The 16847-nt window shown below is 39.9% G+C and overlaps 1 protein-coding gene across 1 annotated transcript in view; it reads left to right on the plus strand.

Annotated features, from left to right (window-relative positions):
- Positions 1–10848: 10848 nt before the first annotated feature.
- The window catches only part of LOC108668866 (abnormal cell migration protein 10), a 65780-nt gene continuing 59781 nt past the window's right edge, over positions 10849–16847 (plus strand). Inside the window, exon 1 of the mRNA XM_018156123.2 lies at positions 10849–12178. Within this exon, the coding sequence (XP_018011612.1) occupies positions 10973–12178 (1206 nt within the window). The 5' untranslated portion in view covers positions 10849–10972. The remainder of the gene's footprint in view (positions 12179–16847) is intronic.

Below are 16847 nucleotides of genomic sequence, written 5' to 3' on the forward strand. Positions count from 1 at the left end.
TTTAGCGCGACCTCCATTTTATTTGGAAGGAAGAATCCATTACAACAAAAATCGAGGAGAAATGTTCAGACAGTTCAACAGTTTAACATTATTTGTGCCTAAAAAGCAGTGAACAGGTTAGAAAAACGCAAGTGAAAATGAAAGCTTATACTGTAATCACTAACCATGTACAATGTACTGCTTCTGGTTAATTCGAATTCTTATATAATTTTTACTGGAAGTAATTGGCAGTTATTACTCAAAAGATCACAGAGTAATTATTGGCGGTAAATTGATCGTTGATGTAGTAACGGAACGCAAATTCTTATTTCGTTTGGTATTTCATAATATAATATTTTTTTTAATTCATGACATGAATATTCTCACCCTTGGCATTTATGAGGTGCATTTTTTATTTTTTTGAGGTGCATTTTTTTATTATAATGAGGTGCAATTTGTATGCACCAAATTCCTAATAATGAGGCATGACGCATTACGTACAGACGAGGTGCAAGGTGGCGACTGCGCAATCAATGAATATGCCTTCCTTCTCAGTAGGTCTAGTAGCCTAGTCTGATCTTAATATGATATATTATTAAGCGATGTTCAATGCATTGTTACTGACTACTTTTTCTCCTTGGAAAATTTTTTATAGGAATGGAATGACATGAAAATAAGAACATTCCTTAGCCGTTTTTAATAAATTGCTGACATGGAAAATTTCTACATCGACTGAAATACTCCAATGATTACATAGAATCCTGCACGTATAGATTTTAATATGCTATATTCTAACTCATTTAATTCAGAGATGTGCATTAAATTAATCGTTCATGTGGTAGCATATGGAAAACTTTATACAAAATTGTGTTGTTTTTGCATTCATTCTCTTCATATTTAAAAACATAATTACGCTCATATATTTACGACCATGACGCTCATAGACCAGACCGCGAAGTGGCTGTGAAAGGAGAGTGCATGTTTACCTTGAAGACAAAATTTATTGCCGTCGCCTGCAGGAGAGTATGACAACCAAAGCTGTCTGGTCGTGCTTTAATCTACGGAAATTTCACCTACCCTTGGGCTTCAAGTGCTTATATCTAATACTAGAATAATAATTCAGAAATGTTTGAGGTAGCGATCAATGAAGAATAAATAGTTAAACCGACGTATATCGAGAAATTGCTAGAAAAATTACACGCTTTACGAATATCGGGGTGTAAGATTTCATCCTCCCTGATAACAGTTGAAATAAAAAGTTTACATAATTTATCTTAATGTCTACGTATTAAAAATAATTAGCCAGGATAGCATTCCAAATTTCAGACTTATATCTCATTTATGAGGGGAGTTATTGGACCTAGTAATAGTTATAAAATTACATTAGCGACTAACGCGGCTGAGCCGGCTGAACGGGCCTCTTAACTCCCATATACCTCCGCATTAGAGCCGGCCGGGGCCGCGCGCGCGCTCACATATAGTAACACCCGCATTAGGATCGGCCGTGGAAAAAACCCTCATCGCGCGATACTCTCATGGAAATTGAGTGACAGAGCCCAGCTCTCCCAGTTTCTATTTGCTCAGGAACTAGAAACTATTAGCTGAATAGCGGCTGATGTTATGCGAGCTAATAGCGGCTTGACTAGGGGGCGTGCGGTGTTGGTTATTCTATTAATGGATGTAAGCTTGGTAGTTGTGCTATAATAGAAGTTTTTTTCAGTCCCACTTTTTGGTGTAAGATTATTGTGAATTTATTTTGATCAATCAATGACGAGACAATTCAGTGACGGGATTACCCTCTTGCATTTTTATTTTATTTAATTTTTTGCTCTTTTTTTCTATTGCTCCTCATATTTATCGCTACTGGAACATGCTTATTTTCAATGATTTTGCTAAAGAATTATTTCAAAAAATAATTGTTGTTGATTTTTTATAAATATTTGCCGCAACTTAGGCTATTTGTCAACGCATAGTTGCAGTGTTCGTCAATTAGACTTTACTTGAAAAATCATTGCATGTGCTACCTTTGGCAGTGTTATATCGCATGCATCAATATCTTATAATGCTTAAGTTTTGACTGATATTGTTATCAACATCCAAAATCGCTTAATGAAAGCTACAAATTCGATATCACATTCGTCTTTCGGTGGCATGCAGAGGAGTTTTGGCTAATGGTTTTTTTCTTGGCTGTCGCCTTGTTCTGTGAACTGCAGAGTGAAGTGTCAATGCTGAAAGTTTTTGCTCCGTTATTTTAAGGACCCTTCTGTTCGGCGCTCTTATTTCAAAATCGACTTACTCTCCTTCAAATGGAAGGTGCACACTCTTAACCGTAGTCAGCATTGCATATGTCAACATTTTGTTGACTTAGTTGTAATTATTAAATTCGCTTTTCATAATCTTTATCGTTCAATATCCTCAACCATTCGTTGAAAACAAACTTAATAGGTTATGTGTAGCGCCTGTGGTTAGACGGCGTGAACTACCTCGAATAAGTGCGTCTGTCACTAATTCAAAGTACATGTAAAATTCATTAGCGAGCTGAACCTATTATTGTCAATCTAAACTCCAATCACGAGTTTTAAAACTTTTGTTCAGAATAAAAGATTCGGTACAAATCAATCCTTTTCATTATCGCACAGGTGTCTCACACTTTTATTAAACTAGATCAGTTCTTTAGTAATGTCTGACTCGATTAATTAAATTTGTTACAAACGAGATGTACCATCACACGTGCATTTTCCTCGTGGCATCGTAAAGGTCAAATGTAAACTTCGCTTATTGCTTTTGGTCTTGATATCGCTTATTACTAGTGGGTTGTGGTCTTGACACCGTATCCAAAATGCTGGTACCATTCTGCGAAGCGATAAAAGACATCGCTGATTTTTAACACCGTGAGCTCATAAATAAAGCAACCAACTTTCTGATCGCACCGCATTATCAACTATTATACTGCGCGTTTTTCTTTAAGGAACGCGCGCGCTTGTGATACTTTAGGTCGATTTTTTATTAAACACACTGCCCATGCATGTGGGTTTATATATCTCTGAAGTAAATGCAATTGCGAGGTCTAGTGAATTACTGATGCTGGGTTGTGTGTTATCGCCTCATAAACTGATAATAGTTCTATACAATTATTTTCACAGGCAAACTTATCCCTATCCTTGCAAGTGTTGCGAAGCTGAAATCTATCTTCCGATAATAATGATTTGTCATGTTTCGCGCGCCACGACCGAACGCATTCCTATCAAACAATGGTTGGCTAAAATGCGATAAATAACGATTCAAAATATTTGAACAGTTTTTCATGAGTAATCTAGCTCCAGCGAAATAGAGTAAATACAGTTAGAGTTGTTCAACGAGTGGCCGGTATTAGGCATAGGTACGTCTTTATTTGATAAGTTTGTTTGAATTGATGGTGCGTCGTTCGTTCGGCGAGGTTGCGCCAGTTGAGCTTCATGTACGACGTCTCTCTCGGCTGCACGCCAGCCTGCCTGTCAGGCTGTAGTTCACATCATTTCTTTCTAGCCACGTCCCAGCGCAACGCTGCACTGATGATGTTAAGCGTATCTTGGAAGATTTGATGTCGTGACGTGAAAATTTTAATGGAATACGTAGATTGATTAATATAGGATCAGACATTTTTATTTGTACTTGGATGTTTTTTTTTAGCGAAAGCCAAAAGCATTGCAGTAATTACGTCGATGTACGTATTCAATAGCCAGTTCAGTCCGTAAAAATGTTACTGCGGTCTACCTCTTTACCAGGATCTCCACTTAACTTTAGCCGGATTGTATCATGAAATGCCTAATATGTTCAGATCAGTGAAGAGGTAATATTGTTGTTCCATGCGCTCCGTATTTATTCTCAACTCCGATATTTACTCCATTTTCACCATACATCCTTATCTCAATGATTGCCTTCTATTGAGTTGCACTTTTAATATCAATGATGCTGGACAAATATAGGTGGCAATTCATGAAGGGTAAATAGCTTTATCATTGAAGTGTCTATATTAATTTAGATTATAAGTGGTGCGGGGCTCATTTGTGCTATTTAGCACCCCGAAAGCTCATAGTTTATTTGAAGTGTTCATGAAAACGCAATCAGTCAGATCGAAATGAGCTGAAGTTTTCTGATTAACGGTACAAATTTGAATTCCTTTTGCAAAAACTAAAACTCGACACTTTTTTGGTCACCAACGTAATGTTCGAAAATACTTCAGTACCTATACAGGAGTGGGAAATCGTAAATATATGAAGAATTTAGGGGTAATCTAGGGAAATTATGATTACCGAAATAATTTTAAACATTCAGTTATTTCTGCACTAGTTTAATCATTTTACCTAAATTTCTATGCAAGTTATCATAGTTTATAAGGTGAGTTATTTAAAGATCACCCTGTGGATGTAGTACACAAATGAGCTTGCTATAGGTCCAGTCAGGAGCTGATGCAGGCTTATACTATCCCCGCACAATCAAGTTTGAGAAAGGCCTTTTCCTTTTTCGTGTCTAAAATTATGCAAATTTAGTCGATAGTAATTTTTATTATATATAATTTCCTTAACTCTAGTGCTGAGGCTCCTAACGCTCGTTCTGTTAGGCAGCTGTTGTAGAAGTGAATGAGCGAGTGCAGAGCTGCAGCAGCAGCGGCGGCTGCTAGCTAGCAATTCTGTGATGGTAGCAGAGCTCTCCTCTCCTCAGCACAGGAGCTCATTCATGACTCGTTCTGGCCGCCACGTTCACATCGCTCCCGTAACGTAGGCTCTTTATTAGAAGAACGCAAATTAATGAACCGCAATAAGAATTGCTGCAGACTGAGTACTAACTTCAATGTTTATGCCAGCATCCCAAGAATGTGATGTGTGGTAAGGAATATTTTCGGCCCGAACGGGTGTTGGACTTAATAAATGGGATCACAACTGAACCTGCCCCATTCCATTTGAGCGATTCAGCTTGCTTCTTCCCTAAGCCTCCATATCTTAGTCCCGAGATATGGACCACGATGAACAGTCAGTACTCAGGCTGCTAGATATGGGCCGAGACCACCCTAATGGATTAATCAATTTCTAATGTTCATAATTTTTAGAATTGCTCATAGTTGATGGCACTATTTTCGTATAGAATTAATTTTTGTCACATTTTAAATAAGGAGATGGAGTTGACAAAACTTGAATAGAGACTGTTTTTAACTCAACGGTTATTAAAAAAATAGACATTATGTACACTGCATCTGTGCAAACCAGATAGTTCTTAAATGGTACACCAGATCCCGTTTTATTCAAGTGCAGCCAATAAAACGCTCCTGTACATTAAAGACAGAATATGTTCGAGTTTTCTATCGTCTTTGCGCCATATTTCAAAGCAAACTAAGCTGTGAGGGTTTCGTATTTCGTGCACACACTCGTGCTGCCGAGGACAAAGAGCTTGTTGCTGCACTGGCCGGCTGGCAGTGGCGCCTTGCCGTCCTCCCTTCTTAGAACACACGGTCGTCTATTTCGTCTGCGTTTCCTCTCAGTTTCTTGTTTGTTTTTAATTTTCTCTTATTATGTTTAATGTCCTACCCGTGACTCGACGCTGTCTACTGGATAACATCTTTGACAATATCCACAGCAGTCAATGGCTTGACTATATATCCACACAGCTTTATTAACTATATCTACATCAGTCAATGGCTTGGTTATATATCCACACAGCTTTGACTATATCCACAGCAGTGAAGCAGATCATAACCTTGCATACTTATTGTGCATGGGGAACCAGACTACGGCCGGCATCAATGAAGTTGTTTGCTCGCACAAGAGCGGATGCTGTAATGCCCGCCCATCAAGGACGGCTATAGAGTGAGCTGTTCTTCGTCTGCCGTTTGTCTTGAATATTAGAGCAGTGCTCATTGCTCAACCACCAACTAGAGTTGAAGCTGGCATCTTTTATCGTCAAGGACCAATCCTAAAGACAAATATCAAGGAATTTTCCAACCGCTTTTAGAAATAATTTTTTTCGTCTCACTCAGATAGGATTTTTATTTAATATAGGTATGTGATTCCTGATAAGAATCATCTTTTATTTTTTCGATATTTTAAAGCTAATTTTAAGAATTTATTTTATATAAATAAATGCATCGAAAAAAATGTAGGGTATCTGACGCTCTTAATCATCCTAATTAGTGCAATATACTCACTAATTAGTTTTAGATGGCAGAATTTGTTGATTTATACGCGTGCGATTAACGACCAGAGAATTAGTTGATTTAAAGAATTAGATTAGATTAATTAATTAATAGCCCAATCTTGGTTTGCCACTGATCTAATTATCAGTGACTGTAACCACGCAAGAAAAGACAATCATCGTCGCCGATGAAAAAATGTTTGATAACGTTTTTCATTTTGGTATTTAAATCAACTAATTCTCTGGTCGTTAATCGCACGCGTATAAATATACTCACTAACTACATAAATCAAAATTGTTTTCATAAGCCTTTTAAAATCTTCCCTTTGAAGTGGGGACTGAACAGTGAACACTTTATTATGAGTGGTTTTTATCTTTTGGGAGTTACAATTGGAATGTTTATAAGACAGAACGAACGTCGGCGTATTATTAGTTGTGCATAATGTAATTCTAATATGATTCCGTTCAATTGCAAGTTTTTGGCCTCTTATCTGGTAGTTTGTCCATTTGTTTGCTGACTGTGACTGTTTTGGTACAAGAGCGATGACCTGACTGAAGTTGCCTATCTTTTGCAACGGACACTGATAAAATCATTCCACCGGTCGCTCTTCGAAGAAAAAAGCCAAAATTTCAAGTTTAGTCTCAGGCAAGCTGCCCTTTCAAAGCGTGTGATCTCATACTTGCAATGGAGCTTCTGAGTAAACTATTCAACGTTTTCACGACACTGATTTTAATTCAATGATATTTTCTTATAAATTAAAATTTCATAAATCAACATAGTAATTGCTATTGACTCCTCTGATAAATTGCATAAAAATATAACTCAGTACTCACTGCAGTGAGTGACGAAGAGCGCATTTTCTCGTCGACGAGGTCACGGACTTGAGGTCACGGACGGACGGACAGACAGACAGACGGACATGGCGAGTACAATAGTGCATTTTTTCCATGAATGAAAAAATGCGCTAAAAAAACGCAAAACATTTCCATTTACCATTTACGGGTGCGTATTTTACGTCTAACCGAGGTTATTTTTCTCCAGCATTAATAGCCTAAGCCCAATCTTGGTTTGCCAATCATCTAATTCGCGGGCCAGTCTCCCCCTCGTTTGCTCAAGCCTGCCTTTGTAACGACGTGCCTTCAGCCCAGACGAGGCCCCCCTCGTGTAGCCGCTGGCTTGCCCGCCTGCTCCCACAGACTGATAATCTCACTAATTATTTTACTGATGCATTGTTTTTGTTGCAACATGAAATAGTTAAGATATTATTAGTATTTGACTAGCCTAATTCCCAGAGATGATGTTTGGGTCTAACAATAGTCAATTGTAATGGTCCTGATAACAACTTTGATTGTTAATTGTAACGGTCATTACTCCTGATAACAACGTTAATTGTTAGTTGTAACAATCATTACTTCTGATAACAACATTAATTGTTAATTGTAACGGTCATAACTCCTGATAACGACGTTACTTGTTAATGCAACAGTCATTACCTACTCCTGATTACAGTTCCGGCAGCTGGGGTATTATATGAAGCAAAAGTGAAGGTGTAATTATTCGGTCATCTAGGAAGACAATTTTGTTCCTTAATAAATCGTTATTTTTAGCCGAGATTTATCATGTGGCGAGAGTCATCATCCCATATATATAGGCGTGATGAGGACGCTGATGAATTATCACATTGCCTAGATTTTTCCTCTCTCGCGTGCTGCCGGCCTGACAAGTTACGTTAGAAGTTCGCAGTTCTCGTTCCGTCTTCCTTTTATGTCCCCTCGTCGACGATGGTCGGCTGTGAGGGTAACCCTTTTATTGATCAACGCGCACACCATCACGCAAGCCTTTCCCTCTCCCACTTTTGTGACTCACTCTGCTTCGTGGGCATTTTCTTTGTTCTACTTCATGAAGCTCGGACCATGAAAATATCGCAGTTATATCCAGGAAGTACACTTTAATAGTGGGCATTTTCAACGTAATTTGATGGTCTTTCTCTAGAATCGGTTGATTTCTTTCGTATTTTGTAGTATGATATCAAAGCCTGGTTCACTGGTTTCCAGAATGTTTTCAAACATTTTAACCTTCAATTGCCAACATTTTGCGCCGATAACGCGATATATTGACAATCGATGACTTGCTGGGCGATGTCGATAGATCACTCATTCCCAAACTATCCTGCTAAATTAAACTCGTGGAAGCGTAAAATATGTTTAAAAAAAACTGGTCCAAGAGTTCCTGTTTGCTTTTCATGCCTATTTACGTGCCAGTTTTCACGAAAAGTTTAACCTTATTCATTAGTTAATAGAAAATAACATGTATGAGTATCGTTGGCTTTGAATCATCTTGCCCGATTCGTAACTTTCGTATTTTCCACGAACGCCGCTAGATAGCAACGCGTGAGAAAGAATAATTTTCACTGAACTTCTTTGTGCGCCATCAAACATCCTGTGTTATTCATCATCTTATCAGAAATATTTTGTTTAAAGTGAGCTCTGTTAGCTTTATTCTTTTGTTATAGATATTTACATCCGTCAATGCGCCCTGACAGCTGTTGCTGTGGTCGGTATGAAAACGGTTACAGTTGTCACCGCACCGGATGCTTGGCACACTTACTCTTGGTGCATGTCAAGAAAATTCTTTACGCTGTAAACAGTGTCATGGTCCTCTTCAGGCGGTCAATAATGTTTTGGCTACGTCTAAGTACTATACAAATTGACTTATTGTCTTTATTTCCTAGTATAGTTTTGCCAACTATACGGCTATTGCTGGTTCGTTGTACTGTTACCACAAGAAAAGGGGTATCGCAATAGTTCCCTCATGCCTTCTCACTTGTGCCATTTCTCTCGGTTCAGCGTAAATTTAAGCCTTCCTGGTCTCAGGATTTTGTCTCAGTATATAGGTTCAACATTGATAAGTCCATTATAGTGTGTCGTCGCTTGGCGTTCCAAATGGGCTCGGGAGGAGACCACGAATGAATACGCATGACTTTATGATGATTTGTTGCAACAACTCTTCATATCCTCGCACTCAGACCAGTATTGGCATGAATTAGTGACAATTTGTTGAAATAACTCTCTACATATCGAAATCATAACATTATACGCAAGAAATTATTATTATTAGTTGATAGCTCTCTACACGTATTATCTCCGGTCATATCCTTTGCATATAAATCCATGCCGCTTGAGGGTGTAAAAATCTGTGTATATTTACACTCTGGTTGTTAATATCATTGCTTCAAATTCTCATTTATCGGGCATCCACACGAGTTGTTATGTGTTTTGACTGGCAGTTCCATTCAGTTACTTTCCCATGCTCTAATCTCCAATATATCTTATCGTTTGCGTTTGAGTGACCATTTGGCTGGTGATCAAATGCGATTAGAAATCATTCTGAGTTTACTTCTATTCGACAAATTTACATTATAGTTTTTTTCTTGGTGCGTTGTATAATTTTTAGCTTATTCCATAATCAACTGTGGGAACAATAGCTTGCGCCCGAATCTCTGAGAGAGAAATGAACTGTTCTGAGATATAGTGTATTTTAGTTCTATAGTGAGCTAAGGAAGACCACGTCGGTCTAGCATGAGCATTGTTCTTGCACAGCCATTGTTATGCGATGGCAGGAGCGCGCTGGCCGGCAGTGGCCGCTGCTGCATATGCTAGGCGGGTGCGCACGTTTCTGTGACGCGGCCTCCTGCTGAGGTGTGGGTGACCGAACCTCATCACACGCATTCTGTACACCTGCTTTTATGCCCCACCTTCAGGAGAATGGATGTTCCTGACGAATGGAGAGAGGGTGGTGCGGAACGCCTGCTCCGCTAATGATGAAGTCAGAAAACTCATCGAAATTTATGTTTTTTTTTATGAAAATACTGCTGCCATGCGGTGGACATTATATCCTTTATTTTATTAATGCAAACTTTCTTCCTTCATTTTTATTCATGTAGACTGCCCAAAAAAAGCGGCTGTGTGACCCATGATTGTTAAGTTGTTGATGCGTTCGATATATCCCCTCGCTTTCCCATGCCGTTGCTTCACGTATTTCCCATCTGTCAAACTTTGCTCTGTTATTGCCTCAATGCGAGGTTGCTCCAGTTGAATGTGTTTAATCGTAGCTCACTTCATTACGCACGAGCTGCAGGCACCCGTCGCCTTATCCTACGTGACCCGCTGATCTCCTAATCGTCAATGCGATTATTCAAGCCCCGTAATTACCGGTGCTTCCGTCGAGCTTCCTGCGCTGACGAGGTCATCGTTGCCGCTGTACCTGCTCGCTGCGCCTGCACTCTGGATCTCGAAGCGCGATTGTGGTTCATTGTTTGAGGTCTTGCATGCTGTCCTGAAAACCTCGTGTAACTGGAGGTTATTCAATTGATACTAGTCACTTTTCAGCAAGTACGCACGCATGGTGATTATTCCAATACGCATCATTGGGAGTTTTTGCTCGGTAAGAGTTTGTATCGTAGTTCTTTACGCTCGAAATATTTAATGTAACGCATATTGCCTTATATACACAGTTACTTAGAGTCGTAGTTACACCATAAAAAATAGTTTAAAGTTGAGTCTTATTGTTAAATAATTATTATTATTCTATTAATATCTTTTACCCCTTAATTGTTTTTCCTTTCATCATCATAAGTCATTTACAGGATAACATGTTCACCTCTATAATTTCTGTTTACAGGGTCATATCATTTGCTAAGTTGCTTTTAGAATGTGAAAGTTCAGGCGTGTTGGTTATCGAATAAGATGTGATGTGATGTTCCTAGGTCAAGAAAAATATGTGCTGCGCTAAATTGTGAGCTTTTATTAGCTACTCTTCTCGGAAAAGATGGAACTTCTGTGCGCGGTACCCCGGCCAGTCAAGAGCAACATCTGGACCAACTGGGCACCTGGAGGCGGCAAAGATGACAAGAAGCCTCGACTGGCGCGGTCGTCGAGCGTTCGTGGCGACGACTTCTCACGGCTCTTCGGTGTGGCTTCCCTGAGGACGCGACGCACCACCGTTAGCGGCAGCGTCCGCAGCACCCGCAGCGCTGGATCGGCGTCCATATACGACGTACTCGGAGAACCTGCCCGTCCTCTGGCTCTCAGCCGCCACATCTTGCCGCTGTCAACCCCCAGTGCATGTCTGTCGCACGAGGCATACTCGACGCCCCTGTCGGTTGTCGACTCATACATGGAGTTCACAGGTTCACCACTCCGTCGCTCACAGACTCTTCCACCACTCGCTATCAAACGAAGTTCAAATCGAGGACTTGGGATGCAAATGTTACCCAATGAAAATATAATGTCAAAGACGGAAATCATTCATGAGCTGCCTCATAAAGAAAATATTAATCATGATGCCCGTCCACATTATGCCGTGCCAGACGCTCTTCCTAATTGTTCATCCTCGCACTTCAGAAGCCTTGAGCCCCTGCCGAGAACTCCCTCCAGCTCATGCAGAGCTGCAGGTGAAGAAGAGCTCAGCGAGGCTATGGAGTCGGAAGACTGCCTCCACCCCCTGCGATCCAGTGATCCTTCGAGATCGTCATCCGATAATCATGGAAGGAATCATTCCTCCACTTGTCAGGGGGCTCGTCCTCGCGAGAACATATACAACGAAACCGTCTACGGTGAAGGCAGTAGCGACACCTATTATTTGGCTTCTCAACTTCTCGATTCGGGTATTCCAGACAACGTTCGTCTCTGTAAACGTCATTCTCTTGCCTCTTCCTCGTCATCGTCATGTTCGTCGCGTTTCGCGAGCCTGGCTGGTGACGACCCTCTGTACTCGGGTAGCCTCAGTGAGGCCGGCTCGTCTGTCTCGTCTTTTGGTACGAGCACAGACGAAGGCGTTTACAGCGCGTCTAGTGTGACCGCTTCGTCCATCTACTCCTCGTGTGGTAGAGACCTCAGTGAGGCTGACGAGGCGTGTCTCGGGTGCCTCAAGGAGGCGGAAGAAGGAGGAAGGTTATCATCGAGGCGGTCCAGGACGACTCGTTCTGCTCGGCAGCTCCCCGTCACACCCACGCTCAGAAGGCTCCTGCAAATGGTAACGTAAATTTCTTACCTTATAATTAAACCATTCTGAACGATTTCATTAGTAAACAAATTGACCATTAGGCTAGATATCTTGGACTGTTTTATAAGATAGCATATCATTCTACTGAGTTGTAGCTTATACATGAGGCGAAATGATTTTATCGTCAATGAATCTTTCAGATACTGGACAACTAATTTTGTTGGTATCAAATAATGGTGTGTACAACAATACAATCTTTTAATCCGATTTTGGAGAAATATTTTCCTGTCTCTGGTGCAATGAACTCGGGAATCAGCCTATCAGGTAATGCTAACGCAGATTTCAGTGGCAAACCGCTGAAAAAGTTCGGATGCGGCCACGCGATCTCCGCCGTTCTCGTCAATTATTACATTAAATATACACAAATATCTCTTTGAAGCATATGTTGAAGAAAGTCCTCGAAATCTCAAGTTTTCTTTGTTAGGTGCGTAGAAAGAAAATTATAGGGTTAACTCTTTTATACCTCACGTGTTGTAGCGTTTTCGGTCTTCTTCGGCCTGCCATTTCTTTATTACATTACGGTCAGTCTTCAACAGTTCCACTTTCATCTATTAATGGCTACTTGTATCGTTTATGTTTTATATTCTGTACTTTATCTAAATGTTTTCCATTTAAAACTTCTATCAGTGCATAAAAGTTGGTAATGTTTGAAAATAAGAAATGGTCATTGCTCGAAAGTCGAAATCGGGTTTAGGATCCTTGTCTATATTTGTGTCAGGTTAGTACAGTACCCAGTAGCCGGCTATATTTTAAGTTTGAGATCCATGATCAGGAAATAGATGTGTTAGAAGCAACATGAAGGAGCAGAAATGTGGTGCCGGATTTCGAGCGAATATGAATATAGACAGGCGCGTGCCGCGTGCTAATAAGGTATTCGGCTGCAGCCGTGGACTAGAGAAGTGTACGCTTAACGGCTCAGCCGCGGGTTTGCAGAGTGTAGTGCTGTATCCGTAGGTTAGCTAAGTGTGCGGATGCTGCTGTGTACTGGGGAAGTACAGTTGGGCCGCATCTGTAGACGCGCACTCAGGTCCCTCATTGGAGTATTTCCTGCGTTCTGGTGCCAAGCTCAGCCTCGCCAAATTTGGTAGCGGCAAAGTCGCTAATCAAACGAACGCCATCGCACTCTGCACGGCGCTGGTGGGGGGGGGGCGACTTGACCGACCATTTTTTTTGCCCCGCAAGGAACGTTCAGTCCACGAGTGTCTTACAGTCCTCTCTTCCCTTTGACGAGTGCCATCATGTGTCTGATGTGCAGCACAATGGCTTTGTTCCCAACTGAATATGCTGAATAAGTGTTTATTAAACGAGCGGGCAAACCACATGAAAAATTAAACGAGCGAGCAAACCACACGAAAATGAGCAGTAATTTTTTTTAATATACTCCGGAAATGGTAAATTTTGAATGTAAATAACCTTTTTTTAATTATTATGGTGATATTTCTAGCACTACAATTTCAATGAGATCCGCTATCAATTAGCAACATCATAAACCAAATTAATTTATTGGACGGACTGCGAGATGGGGATTCAATTTCGACTGAATAAAATTAGGATCCTTCCCATTAATGTTCGAAGTTCAAACATATCAAAGTTTGCACATTTGAAGGGAAGGGCCTAATTGAAGAGATGATGCATTTTGTAAATATTATGCCAAAACATTTTTTGTATTGCTACATATGCTGCAAATCGTCCTATAAAATGTATTGTTATCAGTATGGAAGGATTTGCATTAGATGTTGGACTTAAAAATGTACTTACTCTTTGCACCAGAGGTTGTATAGGTACTTGGGTAGTAGGAGCTAAAATTTTCGCACGTTCACTTCAATGGTTTGAGGGCATGTAATAACTTTGAATTGGAGCTTTAAATGACAGTTCTGTCATACATGCGTTTGAACGGTTCTTTTTTTTTAATTATCATACTCTCCTTTCATTCTTATAAATGAGATTATGGATTGAATGATAATTTTATACGATTTTAATTATATCATCACGGTCCACGCCGGACTAACCAGCTAGTTCATTTTAATGGAAAATCATATCCGCAATTAAAAGAAAATAAAATCAAAATAAATAAAAAGTAAACTATAATATTTTTTAAAATGCTCTCCATCGTTTTTGTCGACGAATTTTTCAATAGCGAGGAGCTTTAGTTTGTAAAATAATCACCGGTTAACAAGTTTTCGTTTCGTTGGTGTTTGTTTTATCCTGGGACGTCATCTGCTAATATTCATTGAAAATTCGTTATCGAAATAAATATGTTATCCTAACAGCTTGTAACTTAATTGTGCTGCAACAACGCACATGCATTTTCTGCTAACATATCGAAATTGTTCGCTACTTCCGAACCTTTACTCCCTTCTTGATGGCTTGAACGACTTCATTTATTCTCAATTAAGAATCTCTGAGAAAATATGTCAGTGTTGGGCTATCATTGCCAATCTTTTATTATGAATTCTGGATTCGCTCGATTAATATAGGATTTTATACAGGAATTGATTCGCTTCGCAATGACAGATATTCATTCTCAACTCGTACGTGAAAGACTCGGAGAAGAATCATGAACGCATATTCAGACAAGATATTTTTTCTTGATACGTTTAAATTATGTAGGATAATTTTCCTACATTTTACACCGTACAATGTGGAAACGCCTTTTGTCATCCCGAAAAATGTGCACCCGAATTCACGGATTTAATTTATAATTATGCAACTAATGTATCACTTGTTTTGTTATTCTATAACTATTTTTCTTTGAAATTGATAAATGAACCAGAAGCGTAAAATATTCTTTGCTCTATAGTCTAAAGAATACAGACACTGTGTCCTATCTCAAGTGTTGAGAATATTGCAGTTCTCCCTTCACTCCGCCATAGAATTGATTAACGTTGTAATGAAGGGTCTTGTGATGGCTCAGGTGTTGGGTGGATGACTTTCTCTGTGTTGGTTGTGTGGGTTCCCTCTTGTGTAGCAGCTGCTGTTCTGCGCCAGCTCTTGTTTAGTCGCACCTCTCAGCTGCCATCAATCAAACCTGCCGACCATCAGCGCTTTACTTCCAATTGGTAGAATGACACAAAATCGTACAGGTAACGTGCATCACGTTCGCTTTTCGATACGATTAAATTTGTACATTTCGTTCTAAAGACGTAATAGCTGCGGTCACCCGCAGCCGTCGAAGCCTTGTAAATTAATAAGCACGCTACAGCCTAAGACGTCAACTACGTCATTTATGTCCCTCTCTTTTCATGGTTGCGAATCTTAATGAATCCCTGAACAGTGAATATAAACTGAAAAGCAAACTTCTTTGTAACGTTATCAATGGGAATATGAACAATTTTTATTCGCATTTGAAGTCTTGGTTGTAAGCGATTCAAGCGGTTGAACGACGTTAATGATGAATCGATTATTCACACAACTGTAAAGCTTTTGTCCCCTTGTATCAGTAGTATATATCTTGCACTTGCGCCAGTTTTTTCAGACGGCAGAATTGTGTTGCATTATTCCGATCCTTACGAAAGAGCTGCCTGCGACATGGTAATGGTTCACTGATGTTTGAGGCTAATTTACGAAGCAGTTTGAGGCAACTCGAACCCTTCAAAGTAACTGATGCCCTAAGCTGCGGCGTGTCAGCTGCTGGCAGCGCCATATAAGCAAACGCCTTCACTCCTGCATTTGGCCTGTTGGGGTCTGTCTTGTGCTACCAAGAATATTTATCATCACTGTGCCGTACAGATGGAACCTCCATTAACCGAGCATCAGAGCACTCAATAACTCAATAATTCGGGAAGACCTTAATTAAAATAGTGATCATTTTCAGAGTTTTGAAATTTTTGATCGGTTCCAATTGTACTTTATTTTTCGTCTCATCACCACGTCATTCAGTAACATGAGAAGAGTTTAAAAGTTTTACATAGCTTAGATGACTGAGCCCTTCTTGTCATTTGCCCGTAGAAAAAGTGATAAACTGCATACCCAATATGTACCTCTGCTCTCATCGTCCTAAGCGCGTTCCATTTCATTTGGCTACACTGAAGCTTGTTTACCTTTCTGTTCTGAATTACTGAACTGGATGCCTCCGCGTTTTTTTTTCGTCCGAGTGTTGGGAACCCTAGGTGGATCCACCATTTTCAATGAAAATAAATAATATCTGGCTGCACTGCTACTGTAGAAAGTTAGTGGTCTTACAGCCAAGAAAATGGATGAGTGTGCAAACCGCCAGACTAAATAGATGTTAGTGGTGATACGTTTTGGGACCTCGTTTTTTTTATTACTTGGCATCCCTTATTTTATGCTAGATTTTTTTGTTAAAACTTCTACGGATTCAGAATAATATCATTTATGTCGATGAGATAAATTCATCGCATAAAGGCCTGCACCTGGCCACAGAGTTTTCCTATACCTGTTGCTGGTCCAGTGTACACAATACGTGTAGCGTGTGATGCGAGCTATTAATTTCTCGAGTTTTTCGTTTCTTGATCTATACGCATTCAAGCTCTGGAATGCGAGTTACATGCTTGATTAATTTGCCACCTTCTACTTAACAGTTACATCTCCTCGCTGTAAATACGCGCTCCAAAAACAATTCGAAGCAGTTTTCTCATCTTTTTATCAGGAGGTGATAAGTAAATTTTATAAGGCGAAT

Source organism: Hyalella azteca, unplaced genomic scaffold (assembly GCF_000764305.2).
Source record: "Hyalella azteca isolate HAZT.00-mixed unplaced genomic scaffold, Hazt_2.0.2 contig12726, whole genome shotgun sequence".
In the NCBI taxonomy this organism is placed as follows: Eukaryota; Metazoa; Arthropoda; class Malacostraca; order Amphipoda; family Hyalellidae; genus Hyalella; species Hyalella azteca.